Source organism: Plecotus auritus (genome assembly GCF_963455305.1).
Source record: "Plecotus auritus genome assembly, chromosome: X".
Classification (NCBI taxonomy): domain Eukaryota; kingdom Metazoa; phylum Chordata; class Mammalia; order Chiroptera; family Vespertilionidae; genus Plecotus; species Plecotus auritus.
The window spans coordinates 135,873,032-135,889,736 of NC_137784.1; the positions used below are offsets into that span (position 1 = coordinate 135,873,032).

The 16,705-nt window shown below is 47.7% G+C and overlaps 1 protein-coding gene across 8 annotated transcripts in view; it reads left to right on the forward strand.

Annotated features, from left to right (window-relative positions):
- Positions 1-16,060, forward strand: part of HUWE1 (HECT, UBA and WWE domain containing E3 ubiquitin protein ligase 1) — a 64,997-nt gene extending 48,937 nt beyond the window's left edge. For 6 of the 8 annotated variants that reach the window (XM_080653383.1, XM_080653385.1, XM_080653387.1 and 3 more), the window contains 21 exons: positions 100-314; positions 402-690; positions 828-930; positions 1,578-2,121; positions 2,561-3,164; positions 3,904-4,019; positions 4,131-4,287; positions 5,424-5,556; positions 5,806-6,008; positions 6,597-6,724; positions 8,197-8,293; positions 9,364-9,513; positions 9,932-10,177; positions 10,425-10,542; positions 11,022-11,162; positions 12,093-12,380; positions 12,487-12,592; positions 13,182-13,299; positions 13,609-13,790; positions 14,078-14,268; positions 14,842-16,060. In XM_080653383.1, coding sequence (XP_080509509.1) covers positions 100-314; positions 402-690; positions 828-930; positions 1,578-2,121; positions 2,561-3,164; positions 3,904-4,019; positions 4,131-4,287; positions 5,424-5,556; positions 5,806-6,008; positions 6,597-6,724; positions 8,197-8,293; positions 9,364-9,513; positions 9,932-10,177; positions 10,425-10,542; positions 11,022-11,162; positions 12,093-12,380; positions 12,487-12,592; positions 13,182-13,299; positions 13,609-13,790; positions 14,078-14,268; positions 14,842-14,944 — 4,232 coding nt within the window. In that variant the 3' untranslated portion in view covers positions 14,945-16,060. The remainder of the gene's footprint in view (positions 1-99; positions 315-401; positions 691-827; positions 931-1,577; positions 2,122-2,560; positions 3,165-3,903; positions 4,020-4,130; positions 4,288-5,423; positions 5,557-5,805; positions 6,009-6,596; positions 6,725-8,196; positions 8,294-9,363; positions 9,514-9,931; positions 10,178-10,424; positions 10,543-11,021; positions 11,163-12,092; positions 12,381-12,486; positions 12,593-13,181; positions 13,300-13,608; positions 13,791-14,077; positions 14,269-14,841) is intronic. The other 2 variants (XM_080653386.1, XM_080653388.1) reach the window with 1 other exon arrangement.
- The last annotated feature ends 645 nt before the right edge of the window (positions 16,061-16,705 follow it).

The window sequence follows — 16,705 nt, forward strand, 5'->3', positions numbered from 1 at the left end:
GGTTTCTTCAAACAAGGCCATAGGTTTCTTTCCTTCAGCTATATCTTAGGCATCAGTAGAGGTGTTGTGAGTTCCTTTACATCTTGCATCTCCCTTCAGGTATCAGTCTTCCCGAAGGTGTGGACCCCTCTTTTCTGGCTGCTCTGCCTGATGACATCCGCCGGGAGGTGCTACAAAACCAGCTAGGCATCCGTCCACCCACCCGGCCTGCCCCCTCCACAAATAGCTCAACTCCTGCAGTGGTCGCAAATCCTGGCGTGACCGAAGTGAGCCCTGAGTTCCTGGCCGCCCTGCCTCCAGCCATCCAGGAGGAAGTATGTGAGCGGGAAACTGGTGGAGCCAGGCTGTCTGGCCATAGCTATCCCCACCCCCAACTCCATTGACTATTTCTACTCAAATAGGTGCTAGCACAGCAGAGGGCTGAGCAACAGCGACGGGAACTAGCACAGAATGCCAGCTCAGACACCCCCATGGACCCTGTGACCTTCATACAGACTTTGCCCTCAGACCTGCGCCGTAGTGTCTTGGAAGACATGGAGGACAGCGTATTGGCCGTGATGCCACCGGATATTGCAGCTGAGGCTCAAGCTCTGAGGCGAGAGCAGGAAGCCCGACAGCGGCAGCTCATGCACGAGCGGCTCTTTGGTCATAGCAGCACCTCTGCTCTCTCTGCTATTCTCCGAAGCCCGGGTATGGAGAGGAGGCAGTGGGAGGGCTCTGGAATGTCGAACTTTGGCCACATGAGGTTCTGTTCTTTGCCTTTGCGTTACCTGGACCTAGCTCACCACCCCTCTTCCCAATTTCAATTTCCTTTTCTTTCCTGCCAGCTTTCACCAGTCGCCTGAGTGGCAACCGTGGGGTCCAGTACACTCGTCTTGCAGTGCAGAGAGGTGGTACCTTCCAGATGGGGGGTAGCGGCAGCCATAACAGGTACTTTCGTCTTTTTTCACTTTGCCATACCACCTCTCACATCTATAACTGGTCCAATTCCTTTAATATGTACATGGAGAGGCTGGATGATCTGATCTCCCTAGGGTATTTCCTTAAATGAGTGGGGGAGCCAGAGCTTTGGACTCCCCCTTCATAAAGCCACACTTTTAGTTGAGTGTAGCTAGTATAGACCATAATCACAAAGTAAGGCGGGCTGGCACTAGCTGTGATGGTAACAAGGAAAAGTCACCTGCCTCCCATGCAGATAGTAAAACGATGAGCCACTTGCCTTTGAAATTGTAGGCTGTGGCAGTAGAAGGGAGTTCATTATTAACCAGACTAAAGTAGAGTGGATTCCAATGGGAAGGGAGAGATCAGTTCCCACATATATAGCAGGCAACCCTCTGGTAGTCTAGAGAAGGTGGAAATAAGCATCATATCCTAAGACTTTAGGTGCAGTCTGATTTTACCAATTGATAATACAGAATCTCTGTTCTCTTCTCAGTCGTTGTGGGATACAGGACAAGTCACTAGCCTGTTTGAGCCTCTTGTTGTTTATCTCAAAAATGGGTGATTCTTTAGTCTTTGCAGGCAGCCCCTTGAGGAAATTGTTGAAGTGTTAACCCAGAAACCATGCTCTGTTCCAGGCCTTCTGGCAGTAACGTGGACACTCTGCTCCGCCTCAGAGGACGGCTCCTTCTGGACCACGAAGCTCTGTCTTGTCTCCTGGTCCTACTCTTTGTGGATGAACCAAAGCTAAATACTAGCCGTCTACATCGAGTACTGAGAAATCTCTGCTACCATGCCCAGACCCGTCACTGGGTCATACGCAGCCTGCTGTCCATCTTGCAGCGCAGTAGCGAGAGTGAGCTATGCATTGAAACACCCAAGCTCTCAAGTGAGGAAAAGGGCAAAAAGTCAAGCAAAAGCTGTGGGTCCGGCAGCCATGAAAACCGACCCCTGGACCTGCTGCACAAGATGGAGTCTAAGAGCTCCAACCAGCTTTCCTGGCTCTCAGTATCCATGGATGCAGCCCTAGGCTGCAGGACTAACATATTCCAGATCCAGCGTTCAGGTGGGCGCAAACATACTGAGAAGCACGCAAGCAGTGGCTCTACTGTCCACATCCACCCCCAGGCTGCTCCTGTTGTCTGCAGACATGTTCTGGACACACTCATTCAATTGGCCAAGGTGAGGAGCTTGAAGGAACCCTACTCCTGGGGTTGGAAGAGGGATGGTAGCCACAGCCTTGGTGAAATCTGAACTCTGAGGGAGCTGGCAGGTCTTTCTTGGCTATTATTGCTGAAGTCTGTATTGTTTCTGGGCAATTGTCCAGTAAATAACTAATATATAATGTCTTTTAATTTCACAAGGCAGTGTAAGTGTCCTCCCATTTTATAAGTACAGAGATTGATGCTCTAAAAGTTTACTAATCTTCTCTCCCTACAAAGCCCTTGTTTCTTTCTAGGCTGCTTTGCCATCAGTTGGATAAAACTGTGTGACATCTATCCTGTGTTACCAAAGCTGTCCAAAGGAGTGGCAAGCCTAGAGACCAGGTGTCATTCCTTGTCAGGAAGACATGTTTCCTATGTAGAATCCTAGACCAAGCTTGTTTTTCTATTCCCTGCAGGTGTTTCCCAGCCACTTCACACAGCAGCGGACCAAAGAAACAAACTGTGAGAGCGATCGGGAAAGGGGCGGTAAGCAGGCCTGCAGCCCATGCTCTTCACAGTCCTCCGGCAGTGGCATTTGCACAGACTTCTGGGACTTACTGGTGAAACTGGACAACATGAATGTTAGCCGAAAAGGCAAGAACTCCGTGAAGTCAGTGCCAGTGAGCACTGGGAATGAGGGGGAAACCTCTCCATACAGCCTGGAGGCCTCTCCACTAGGGCAGCTCATGAACATGTTGTCACACCCAGTTATCCGTCGGAGCTCTCTCTTAACAGAGAAACTCCTCAGACTCCTTTCTCTCATCTCAATTGCTCTCCCAGAAAACAAAGTGTCAGAAACACAGGCTAATTCTGGCAGCGGTACTTCCTCCACCACTGCAGCCACCTCAACCACATCTACCACCACTACCACTGTCGCCTCCAACACGCCCACTCCCCCTGCTGCAACCACCCCTGTCACTTCTGCTCCAGGCCTGGTTACTGCCACGGCTATTTCTACCATTACCATAGCTGCTTCAACCACAGTGACTACCCCCACGACTGCTACCACTACTGTTTCAGGTGAGTATGGATATAGGCTGGGAATGGGGTGTGTATACCACCTTGCCTCCCACTCCCCATCCAGTTATTCCTCCCTAAGTGAGAGTGATCAGCTTGGTTTGTGAGACCCAAATGTGTTCATTCTCACCTTCATCAGTCCCAGTTCTCTCTCTCTGCTTCTCCCCTCCTCTTCTCCACAACCCCCACTCTCTCTCTCTCACACACACACAAATACACACACGCGCGCTCCTGTGAGGACCAGCAGGTATTCACTGAATGTGGCTTCTCCTAGGTAAGCAACAAAAGGAGGGGAGAGAGAAGGTTCCTGTCTTCAAAGAACTCCTCCCAGCCTTTCCAGCATGGTTGAGGGAGTTAGTTCTTAGAGGAAAGAGTTCAAGAGCAAGCAGAACACAATGTGAACCAGAGTAGAATAGAATAGCCAGGCTGTTCCAGGAAGTAAAGGGAGTGAATACTACAGCAGACTAGTAAGAATGATGTGAAGTAGGTTTTGAAGAGGGGATTTTGTTAGTAGGGCAGCAGTTGAGAGAAACATCTGGGATTCTTTGTCACTTTAAAAGGTACAGTCATAAGAGTACTTGGCATCTCAAGTCATTTGGCTTTGGTGGGTGGATCTTCATTTTCACTGTTTCCATTTTGAAGTCCTGGACAGTTCGGTGTGATTCCTTGTTTCTGCCGCTTTTAAGTCTTTGGCATGTGAGTCTCAGAGGCTTACAACAGTGTTCCGTCTATTTCCTCAAAGCTACTACTAAGTCCAGCAAATCCCCAGCAAAGGTGGGTGATGCGGGCACTGGCACTGCAGACTTTAAGATGGTATCTTCGGGCCTCACTGAAAACCAACTACAGCTCTCTGTGGAGGTGAGTCCAAACTCTTCCTGTCTCCCAAGGTTTGGGGAGAAAGGATAGATAGGGGTGGATAAGGTTTTAGTTCTCAAATTGGGGCTCACTCTTTCTCCTTTCTTTTCCCAGGTGTTAACATCCCACTCTTGTTCTGAAGAAGGCCTAGAGGATGCAGCTAATGTGTTACTGCAGCTCTCTCGAGGGGACCCTGGGACTCGGGACACTGTTCTCAAGCTGCTACTGAATGGAGCCCGCCACCTGGGTTATACCCTTTGTAAACAGATAGGTAATAATGGCATTAAAGCCTTCCCTAAACCTCTAAGCTAAATCAAAGTCCTATGTTTCTATAGCACAGCCCCCATGCTCTCTTCTGTCATATCTCTGATAGTACTGGGTTGTCATCTACTTTCTTCTGCTCAGTTCTAAAAGAGCAAGGCTGGGCTTCTCTCTACATCCCCAGTACCTGGCACGTGATAGGTAATCCATGCTTAGGGCAAAGGAGCATGTGTAGGACTGGCAATGCCCTTTTGTTTCTCCATTAAGAGCCCTCTGGCGAGCCTGCTGAGGCAGCTTTGTCAGCTCAGAGATGTGCCTGCACTGTGATCAGGCTCATGAATCGAAAGTCAAAATAATACCCTCTGCCTTTGTGCAGTTTTGAAGGTACAAAAATTCTAAGACCACTTGTACATTACCTAGTTTTAGTTGTTTTCCTTTGAATTTTGCCAGGAAGGAAACTAAAATCCAGGGTGGTGAAGTGATTGAATCAAAGAATAGAGCCAGGTTTTTCTTGCAGAATAGAGTCTCTTTGCTCTCTCCCACCTCCATCCCAATCATGGGCCTCCCTAGATATCAGCTGCCTGCTTAGTTATCTCCTTTTCATAAATGTCCCTGGAGCTAAGGTGATAAGAGAGTTGATTGGACTATATGACCCAGGGCATTCTTTGCTACTAAGAATTTACAAGGTTCATCTGGAAGAGGCCCCTGACCTGTCTTAACTGCTACCATTTATTCAACGCCCATGGGCCAGGAAATACCTTGGCCCTCTACTTCTCAAAGCAGCCTTGTGAGGTTAGGCAGTATTAGTTGTATTAAGATAGGTAAGCAACTTGCCTGAGGTCACCACAAAAACCTCAGACATTCAAGAGGTATACAGGCTGCAAAACAGATAATTTTCCTCTTTACACTGAGCTGTGCTTCGTGCAGATTCAGCAGATTCTTTAGACCAGGTAAATTGGTGGGCCCTGGGTGATTGATTGAGCCAGAGCTCGCATAACAAGATGCATAAAGCAAAATTCCTGCTCACCCCAGGTTCTCTGTAGTTGAGCAAAAAGAATGCCCTGGGCAGGTTTCTTGGAAAAGTTTGGCTTTCAGCTGCTTCACTGGGAAAGTGTGAACACTTTCTGACTCCTCCCACCTACCCAGGTACCCTTCTGGCTGAGCTCCGGGAATACAACCTAGAACAGCAGCGGCGAGCCCAGTGTGAGACCCTCTCCCCTGATGGCCTTCCTGAGGAACAGCCACAGACCACAAAGCTTAAAGGCAAAATGCAGAGCAGGTGGGTGCTAGCCGCCCGTTCAGCTGTGGGACTGGAATCTGGGACATGCTGAAAGGTGGCTCTTGCTGATTTCCTGGTGATCCCCCTGCCCCCGGGGGCAGATTTCCTTATCTGTCCTATACACATTTGGCCCTATTTTTTCTTCGTGAGATTTCTTACTCCTTTGGTTGACGCCAGGAAGCCCTGCTTGCTCTGAGTGTGTATGCTTTGTTGCTGTCAGTATACGCAAGCCAACTCTACACTATCCAGGTTTGACATGGCTGAGAATGTGGTAATTGTGGCATCTCAGAAGCGACCTCTGGGTGGCCGGGAGCTCCAGCTGCCTTCTATGTCCATGTTGACATCCAAGACATCTACCCAGAAGTTCTTCTTGAGAGTACTGCAGGTCATCATCCAGCTGCGGGACGACACGCGCCGAGCTAACAAGAAAGCCAAGCAGACAGGCAGGCTAGGTATGGAATTGGAGTGTCCAGTTGAGGGGCAGGGTTGGTGGTGGAGAACCCAGAGTCCCTGGAGGGCAGGACTTAATGTCATGTCTCCTTCCTGTTTCACCTTTCCAAAGGGAAGTGATGATTCTTTCTTAACATGTTGATGGCTGCATTCTGTATCTCCCTCAAGCTGCCTGCATAGGAAATGCATTAGTGCAAGTAGGAATTAAGGGGGAGTGGAAATCTGGCAAAGAAATTGAGGGCGGATCTTTTGCCGAACAAGATTTAACTCACTGAGTGTGCCTTTCTGTTTCCTTGATCACTCCTAACTAATACATTGCAGCCATGTTGCCTCAGCCATGGCTTGCCAAATCCTATCTCTTTCCTCCTGTCCCACAGAACCCTCTCACCTGCTACCATCCATCTGCCTAGCACCGTGTACACTGCCCTTGTCTGTAACAGTAGCCCTTAGTGCCTAATGATGAGCACTCTGAAGCTGCCTGAGCTAAAGCTCAGACTTCAGCAAGATGCCCTGTGGCAGCCCAGGAGATGGGAGAGTATTGGGCATCCCTCTTTTTACGTTTTATAGCTTGCCTTCTTTCTTTCTCCCAGGTTCCTCCGGGTTAGGCTCAGCTAGCAGCATCCAGGCAGCTGTTCGGCAGCTGGAGGCTGAGGCTGATGCCATTATACAAATGGTACGTGAGGGTCAGAGGGCGCGGAGACAGCAACAAGCAGCAACGGTTAGCATGATGCCTGTGGCCCCTCATTCATTTGTCTCTCCCCCATCATCAATGGGGTTTCACTGCCCTTACCTTGTATGCTTTTGCATTAAGTTTGCTATATAAATGCTCTGGATAACAGAGTTACTTTTTTGTTGTTTTCTTTACTGTTTGTTCATTGGTTTGTTGGTTTGGTTTGGTTTGGTTTGGTTTGATTTTAAAGCTTGGCCATCATACCCCACTCCCAGCTATCCCGTCAACAGTGGCGCTTTTGCAAACTGCATAATGCTAAATGTCTGGGTTCTGAGGGGATGTGGGATGAAGATTTTTCAGTCTCGTGGAACAATTCAGGTACATCAGAGACATCTCAGGAATCCTGCCCCTGGAAGTCCCCCAAGCTTGGTACACATCCTATGTAGCCTCTTCTGGCTACAGCTGTTCCCTCCACCCTGACCTCTGCCTCTGCTCTCCATATTCCCCTGGCACTTAGGCACTCAGGCCCTTTTAGGAGAAAACCTTCAGGTTCCTAGGTAGCCAGCTCATTGTTGGGATCCCAGCATAGAGTGGCAACAGGAAAGGCCTGGCATCGTATGTATGCTGTGGCACTCATTGTTTTCCTGTCCTTGCAACATGCAAGTCACCTTCCCAAGATCCAGGATAAAAGGTATCCTGGGGCCTGGTTTTCCTTTCTATAAATACTATTATACAGTATGAGTTCATTGAACATGCTGGAAACAGCCTAGAACTTGAGGGCCTTGACTCAAGCAGGGTAGAAAGGGAAAATAATAGCTATTATTCTGGAGTATTTTTTCTGCCAAACCCTTTTCCCACACGTGATAACGCCAATGTTGTCTTTTTAAATAATCCCACCCATCAAAGGTTGCACTAATTCCCCTATTATTTTACCTTTTTAAAAAATGTTGTTTTAATTGATTTCAGAGAGGAAGGGAGAGGGAGAGAGAAACATCCATGATAGAGAGAATCATTGATTGGCTGCCTCCTGCACGCTCCACACTGGGGATTAAGCCCACAACCCAGGCATGTGCCCTGACCGGGAATTGAACCGTGACCTCCTGGTTCATAGGTCAATGCTCAACCACTGAGCCACTCCGGCCGGGCTTTTTTTACCTTTTGTGAACAAAGAGCAAACTTCCCTTCTGCCCATCCGAGCTTTATATTTACACATGTAAACTGTCCCAAGAAGAAATCTTAAAAGTCTGTATCCAAGAGGCTATATGACTAGACATAGGTCCAGAATGGAATTGAGGCAACGCAGGCAGGCATCCAGGGAGGGAGCTTGCTAGCTCAGGGTGGAGGACAGCAAAGGAGGTGGGAAGGCCATTATTTTGTCCTAGAGAGCTAGTTTCCTGACCAGATATAGGAAGCTTCTTTCTAAGCCTATGACATATGAGAAGTGGTAGGACCAACCCTCGCCTGTCCCTGAAGAATGCATAGTTGCACCCTTTAAGTGACTTTGTCTCCCTTTTATCCAGTCGGAGTCAAGCCAGTCAGAAGGTTCTGTCCGGAGGGAGGAATCACCCATGGATGTGGACCAGCCATCTCCCAGTACACAGGATACTCAGTCCACTGGTCAGTACTGCTTCTCGTTTCCAGCCCAGGAAAAAGAAGAGTCAGTCTTCGTGGAATGTCTGCTGGAGGTCCTGCTCTCGACAAAATATATGCTCAGTGTTTCCAATTCGTTCAAGCAAACACTGTTTTCTGTACATGTTAATAGGCAATTACCAGCCAGGGTCACTAACCGTAATCACCTCTCTGTCGTCTCAGATTCACAATACATGTTGCACTTCCTGTAGTAAAGAAACTATGATAGCCCGGCTGGTTTGGCTCAATGGTTGAGTGTCGTCGATCCATGAACCAGAATTGCATATGCCTGAATTGTGGGCTCGATCCCCAGTAGGGGGGTGTGCAGGAGGCAGCCAATCAATGATTCTCCCATCATTGATACTTCTATTTCTCCCTCTCCCTTCCTCTGAACAATAAAAAAAATTTTTTTAAAGAAACTGGCATGATATGCATGATGGAGATAGCATGTATTTGAATTTTGGCTCCCGTATTTACTAGCTCTGGGACCTGAGGCAAACTTCTCTTTATTTCCATTCTATTCTTTAAAATAGGGATGTTCATAGTTAGGATTAAATGAGCTAATATGTGTGTATATTGTTAGAGCAGACCTGGCACACAGTGGATGCTGTTATTACAGCATTTCTCAAAACTAATTGCACATGAATACTTTTTTGGGACCTTTTTTAACACATTCCTTTGGGATAGTGTCATAGGGACATCCATTTTTTTAGCTATATTAGATCATTTAATAGTCTACAGGTACTCTGAGAATTAATGAGGCAGTAAGTAAACCAGCATTGTCTGGTAGAACTTACCTACAGTGGCTACTATGTCAGTAGCCTGCATTTGAAATGTGGCTATTGCAACTGAGGAACCAATTTTTTTTATTGTATTAACCTTACTTAATTTAAATTCAAATGTCATTCAGTGTAGGACTAGAGCTTGCTTTCAGACGTTGCTTCGTATTACTCTATGGCCAGTGGGCCAGTCTACTTGATCTGCGTGTTTGGTCTGGGGAAACCGAAATGAAGGGACAACCTCAAAGGACTTCTGACTCTCCTGTGTGTGCCTTATAGGCTCAGATGGAAACTCCCAGGGGGAGAAGGAGGAGAGGCCACCTGACTTACCCCTGCTCAGTGAACAGTTGAGCTTGGACGAGCTATGGGACATGCTGGGCGAGTGTCTAAAGGAACTGGAGGAATCTCATGACCAGCATGCGGTGCTAGGTGAGTGGTGGCCTGATGGCCCACTAACCTGCTCTGGGGCCCCTTTAGCCTGCTTAATTTTCTTCCTTCCAGGTCACCCCTCTTTCTCAGTGTCTCTGTAATGAGAAATCAAAGGAAAGTGTTTTGTTTTGTTTTTCTCTGACTTAAGTGTCAGAAAAAAAATGTTTTCCTCTCTTTCTATGGCTGGTATCTTTTACTTTTTGACCAAGGGCTCTATACAACTGGTTGGCCATTTTTCTTTGGCATCAAGGAAGCTCTGATGTGCTCTTCGGCTTCACTTTTTTATTCTACCATTATATTTCTCCTGCAAGTTTCCATTATTTCTTCTGTATTGTATTTTTATAACTAGATTATATATAAAGAGGTTTGTATGTTGGCATTTGTGAAAATGTCACCTCCCTGTCCTTGCTACCCATAGTGTTACAGCCTGCTGTGGAGGCCTTCTTTCTGGTCCATGCCACAGAGCGGGAAAGCAAGCCTCCTGTTCGAGACACCCGCGAGAGCCAGCTGGCGCACATCAAGGATGAGCCTCCTCCCCTCTCCCCGGCCCCCTTGACCCCGGCCACTCCTTCCTCCCTTGACCCGTTCTTCTCCCGGGAGCCCTCATCTATGCACATCTCCTCAAGCCTGCCCCCCGACACGCAGAAGTTTCTTCGCTTTGCAGGTACAGGGAACTCTTGGGCCCCCAAATGTGGAGGGCTCTGCTGTACATGTTATCCTTAGCTGGGTGTGTGTGTGTGTGTGTGTGTGTGTTGGAAAGTGAGGCTAGTGAGGGAGGGCCTGTCTGGTAGCACTTGTGTGTCACACTACCTTTTTTCCCTGAAACAAGAAAGACCTACTGGCTGGGTGGCTGTCATCCAGTCTTCTGGGACCCATGATGTGATGATTCCTGCTGTCCTTTCTCCCCTCAGAGACTCACCGCACTGTGTTAAACCAGATCCTACGGCAGTCCACTACCCACCTTGCTGACGGGCCCTTTGCTGTCCTGGTAGACTACATTCGTGTCCTCGACTTCGATGTCAAGCGCAAGTATGTGCCCTGGATATTGGTGAGGGTGGGAACTCTCCAAGTAGTTTCTCCCCTCTCAGAAAAGAGGAAAGGAGCCAGAGTTCCTCCTGGGGCAGTGTTTCCTGAGAAAGCAGTTTTCCTAAAGTCCCATTCCATTCTTCAGGGTAATACAGGAGGTGCAAGTAGCCATAGTGCACAGGGAGTGAAGGAGGCCTCCTGAACACTCCTGTATCCCCTGCTCTTCCTGTGCACCTACACATGCTTACTTGCTACAGTCTCTGTGGGCCCTTATTTGGTGGAGATGGGGGAAATGAGAGTTGGTAGTAAATGACCTGTCTCTCCCAACTATTGGGCATTTCCCCAGGGAACAGGTGGGGAGCAGGAATCAGAGTAATTGGATGATAGGGAAAGCATCATTGTGAGTCTTCATTCTAATGAGGCAAACAGAAGTTTGCTCTGCCACCCCCAATCCTGTTTTCCTTCTTTTTCTACCTCCCCAGATATTTCCGCCAAGAGCTGGAGCGTTTGGACGAAGGGCTCCGGAAAGAGGACATGGCTGTGCATGTCCGCCGTGACCATGTGTTTGAAGACTCTTATCGTGAGCTGCATCGGAAATCCCCTGAAGAAATGAAGAATCGATTGTAAGAGCCCAGAGCAGAGAAGAGACAAGATGGGAGGGCGGGGGCCAGTCCTCCGCCGTAGTGAAGGCTTACTCAGGCCCCAGATGTGCAGGGGAACATAGGGAGGTGCTGCCCCCACACACTAGGAATTTCCATTTGGAATCCAGCTGATATCAGCACAGTGAGCTGCCTCCCCCATCTTCTTGGCCTGGTCTCATAAGACTGATCTGCTGCTGTCCCTTGGGCTGTGCTACCCAACAATTCCCAGTCAGAAGAGTCTTTGGCATTTATAAAAATAGACCTGATGGCTTTGCAGAGAGAGTTTTCCCATTGTTATACTACTGGGAACAGGATGCCTACTGAGCAAATGGTACCTTGGGCCGGGGGAGATACTGCTCACTGGTGATTGTGCAGCCACCGAGAGGAGATTGGCAGTTTGTAATGCCAGATGTCACGGGAGCAATGAGATGACAGACCTATTGGAGCAGTTCAGATGCTCCTAAACTGAGGAACTTGATGCCTCCTCTCCCTTGTGGCATGGGCTTGCTATCCCTGTCATCACACAGGAAGTCAGAGAGGCTTCTAAGACAGACTGGGCCCTGCTCTTCCACTGCCAAATCCTTATTGACATTGGACTTGGTGCAGCACTCTCTTCTCTGACACCACCTGAACACTCCCTGCTTCCCCTCAGTGAGCCCTCATTTAGGCCTGTCTACCATTCCCATTGGTGTTTTCTGGAATATTGGTCAGCCTTTACTGGTACTTCAGGACATCTTATCAATAACGCCCTTTTTTGTCCCAGAGCCCTCCTCTGGGCTCTCCTGGCTCCCTGTCCTGTGACCTTACACTCCCCAGCCACTGCTGCAGTCACTCGTTCACTTGGGTCATGCTGTATAAGTGAGTGGCTCTGTCCTGGGCTTTCTGCACACCTGGTTTTCCTCTCTTTCACAGGTATATAGTGTTTGAAGGAGAAGAAGGGCAGGATGCTGGAGGGCTCCTGCGGGAGTGGTATATGATAATCTCTCGGGAGATGTTTAACCCTATGTATGCCTTGTTCCGTACCTCACCTGGAGACCGGGTCACCTACACCATCAATCCATCTTCCCACTGCAACCCCAACCACCTCAGCTACTTTAAGTTTGTTGGACGTATTGTGGCCAAAGCTGTATATGACAACCGCCTCCTGGAGTGCTACTTCACTCGCTCCTTCTACAAACACATCTTGGGCAAGTCTGTCAGGTGAGGATGTGGCAGTCCTAGGAATCGGGTCATTTATTTGTGTCCTGCCCCTATGCTGCCTCTCTTCCACCCCATCCCATGACCCTGTCTAATTGTGTTTTTCTAGGTATACGGATATGGAAAGCGAAGATTACCACTTCTACCAAGGCCTGGTCTATCTGCTGGAAAATGATGTCTCCACTCTAGGCTATGACCTTACCTTCAGCACTGAGGTAGGTCAGGAAATCCTGACTGCAGCACATCCCAGCTCGTCTAGGAAACCTATTTCGGATCACCGTTGACTGGGCATTGGATAACCTCATGGTTTTAAGGAAGTATCTTGACTTCTTAAAGTCCCATGCCCCATTTCCCATCTGGCAGAGAGCAATGGTTATTTGTATGAGACATCACTAACAGAAAAACGAGAATTTGTAAAACAATCCAGACTGTTTCCTGGTTTCCCCCTTATAGAAAACAATGTGTTACTCCAGTGTGTTACTCTCCATTCCCAAAAGTAGTTCATTGTAGAAAAATTATACAAATGAAAACAAATTTTTAAGGTTACTCGTCCACCAAATTGTTTTTGTAAAGATTGTGTTATGTTATGTTACATATATTAGCCATACCCTCTTTCCCCTTTTACCTTGGCCTTTTCCTGTTGGGAAGTTATGACCTCATGAGAAAAGTCACTGTTTTTTATGACCTTGCTTCGTCTCTCTGCCCAGGACATGGCAAAGAATTTAGGGTGTGTTCCCAGGTATCTATATAAACCCCATCCTAGACCAAGCCTGATACCTATGATTGATGTTTTGGGTGTTCTAGGTCCAAGAGTTTGGAGTCTGTGAAGTTCGTGACCTCAAACCCAATGGGGCCAACATCTTGGTAACAGAGGAGAATAAGAAGGAGTATGTACACCTGGTGTGCCAGATGAGAATGACAGGTAGGGGAAATGTCCCTTAGACCCATTGTTGCTCAATATGGGAAGTGGTCAGGTCTCACTTCATTTCACACACATCCTTTCCTCTTTTCCCCTATGGCAGCCACAATTGCCTTGCACAAAAGGAATCCAAAACTTAACCAAAAATATTTCCTTTCCTCTACCTTCATGGGGGCCCAGAAATACAGTGGCAGGCAAGGCAGGCAGTCCAGTCAGCATCCTAGTAGCAGCATGGGCTAGATTGGGGGGATTTCTGACCTCTAACACTTGTTTGGGTTCAGATGCCACGTGGCTTGTTGGTTCTCTCTCCAGGAGCCATCCGCAAACAACTGGCGGCTTTCTTAGAAGGCTTCTATGAGATCATTCCAAAGCGTCTCATTTCCATCTTCACTGAGCAGGAATTAGAGCTGCTCATATCAGGACTGCCTACAATCGACATTGATGATTTGAAATCCAACACTGAATACCACAAATACCAATCCAACTCTATTCAGGTGAGCTGCTGCGGGCATTCCCCACACTTTCACCCCTAAGCAGTGCTCGTTTGTATGACACCAGATAAAGCAGTACTCTTAAGGGAAGGGCGCTATGGATGACCACTTACATATGTGTAACTCTTCATTCTCTGGATCACATTTTTAGGTGATGTTTTTGCTCATCCTATGAATGAACTGAAACCCATCTTACAGAAGAGACTTGCCTAGATTCCAAGTCCCACCCCACCCCCCCTTTTTCCAGGAGCTCTTTGTCTAACACTGGCTTCTTGTGTCCCTTCCTACAGATTCAGTGGTTCTGGAGAGCATTGCGTTCTTTTGACCAAGCTGACCGTGCCAAGTTCCTCCAGTTTGTCACGGGTACTTCCAAGGTACCCCTGCAAGGCTTTGCTGCCCTCGAAGGCATGAATGGAATTCAGAAGTTTCAGATTCATCGAGATGACAGGTCCACAGATCGCCTGCCTTCAGCTCACACATGGTAAGAAGGGAAGCATTCAGATGAAGCTTGCATATATGCCAACTTTAGGCCCCTACTCAAGGTCAGGAACTTTGGTCTGCCTCTGGCTACCCTGCCCCTGGGTCAGCTCCCATTTGGTGGGTTTTTGGAGAGGCTGGTGTCTGAGATGAGAAGTTGTCCCAGACTCACAGTGGGGCTGGGGAAGACAGTGCATATAAACACCACCACATGAGAGCACAGTGTATTCCAGGGCTCAGTGTGGCTGGAGCACTGAGTTAGAGTTGCAGGGAGCACAAAGCAAAAGAACTCAGCAGGGGTCAGATCACCAGTGACCCGAATGCCTCCTTGGAGCTTGCATGTTAGCCCATAGACGAGACCATGGTGTTTAAGCAACAGGATCAGGTTTACGTTTTAGGTGCCTGCTGGCCAGTAATGGGGCCAGGTTAGAGGAGGGCAGACCAGGCTAGGACAAAATTGGGAGTCCACAAGAGGCGAGGAATAGGTTCCCTCAGGGAGGGGTCAAGTGGGCATCATGGGAACATGGGGATTTGGTTGTCATCTTTCATTAGGAACTAATCTTTCTTCTTTCCCTAGTTTCAATCAGCTGGACCTGCCTGCCTATGAGAGCTTTGAGAAGCTCCGCCACATGCTACTATTGGCCATCCAGGAGTGCTCTGAAGGCTTTGGGCTGGCCTAGTTAGCCCCCGTAACTGTGGGGTTTTTCTACCATTGTTGGACCTGGGAAGGGGGGGATGAAAACAAAATGAACGGGAAAGGAAATGATACCAATAAATGAAATCCACCAACTCACCATGTGTGTGTCCCAGCTGCCCCAACCTTCTCCAGTGCATACCTGTTCCCTTTCTCCTGCTCATTCTTTCTTCCCTCCCCCTTTTTCTCACCTCCTCTCCCCATTCCATGCCGTCCATGATCCCCGGCCCATGTGTTTAAAGGCAGTAGCCTTTGCAGGGACCTCTTTGTCCCAACTGTTTGAACAGTGTGCTCCTCAGAGTCTGTGTTCAGAAGGATTTGCTGCATTGAGACTTGAAACCTTTGGATAGGGGAAAAATTATATATATATATATTTTTTTGTTCTGTTTGCATTTCTTAATTTGTGCTTGGAATGTGTTGATGTGCACAGCTAATGATTCAATGCGAGACAAGATTGGCGTCTGTGTTGTGGAGGTTTCAAATAAAGAGCACTCTTCATAACTCACTTTTCACAATGGAGTTTTTTTCAAACTTAAAAGAAAAAAACAACCCTCGAGCACGTGCTAGACATCTGGAGAAAAGATCCAGATGGACGCTCCAGAAAACCATCTCTGCCGTCACCACGGTGTATCCTCCTCCTCCAAAGTTGGTTTTCCTGTAGTCAGGAGAAAGACGCAGCCACCGGGAACTGGGCGAGTCTGTGTTTTAAGAATGGGACCTGCACTTGGGAGTGGTGATGGTGTTGCAGCCAAGGACAAAGCATCATGCTCGAGAGGAACAAACCAGTAGAACTCACCGTCGTCTTTGGTGAGCCTTTACAACAGTCTTAAGTCCGGCTCAATTTAGAATTTTTATTTCATCTGTTAATGTTTTAGTTTATTTTTAACAAATTTCAAATAGTTGACAAGCTCTCTAGGAAAACAGTCTTACCATCCTTTTGTTTTGGTTTTGTTGTCTGCCTGTCTGTCTGCCAGTCTGTTCACAGATCACCCAGTAGTCTCTTGTGGTTTTTACTCCATCCAACCCTTAAAGCCAATCTAAGGACTTTGGTTCCAGCCTCCAAAGAAAAAATAAATAAAAGTTTAGTTAGAAAAATAACCCCAAGTGGTGCTTGCTTTGTGTGGTTTTTCTCATTCTCTGAGGCTCTGCATAAAGGTTTTCCCCTTGACCATGTCCCAAAGTGTGGATCTAGGAAAGCAGTTGTGTGTTCTTAACCTATACCTTTGGTCCCGATGCAAATGGCTACTGGACATTCTCTCCCTTTTTTAAAAATTCAAACTTGTCTGTCTGGCCCTGCTGATGACAGAGAAGATAGATGACTCAACCCTGTCCCTGCTGCTGAGCTTTCCAGTCAAGGGGAAGAGACTGGTCAGTTCCGTGACTGACGTAGGAAGGGGGTCCTTGGTTCCTCAACTGGAAGGTCAGTGAAGACTCCATTGTCAGTGGCACTTGGGTTGAATGGTACAGCTGAATTGATCCATCAACTTAAGAACTGGTTCTTTGGAAAATCAAAGTAGAATAAAGCTCTCACATTTAAATTTGAAAAGGGTTGGGAGTTGGGTGTAGAAGCTGGGCATACAGGTGAAATAACCCTGAAGGAAATCAAAGTTAATAACTCAATGGCATACTACAAAAAACCTAACTTGACCAAGTATGATTTGCCTTTGGGATGTGTGTATGGTGTAATATTAATCCCCTCAATGTGAAATGAGAAAAATCCTATCAAAAAGATACAAAACACTTGCTA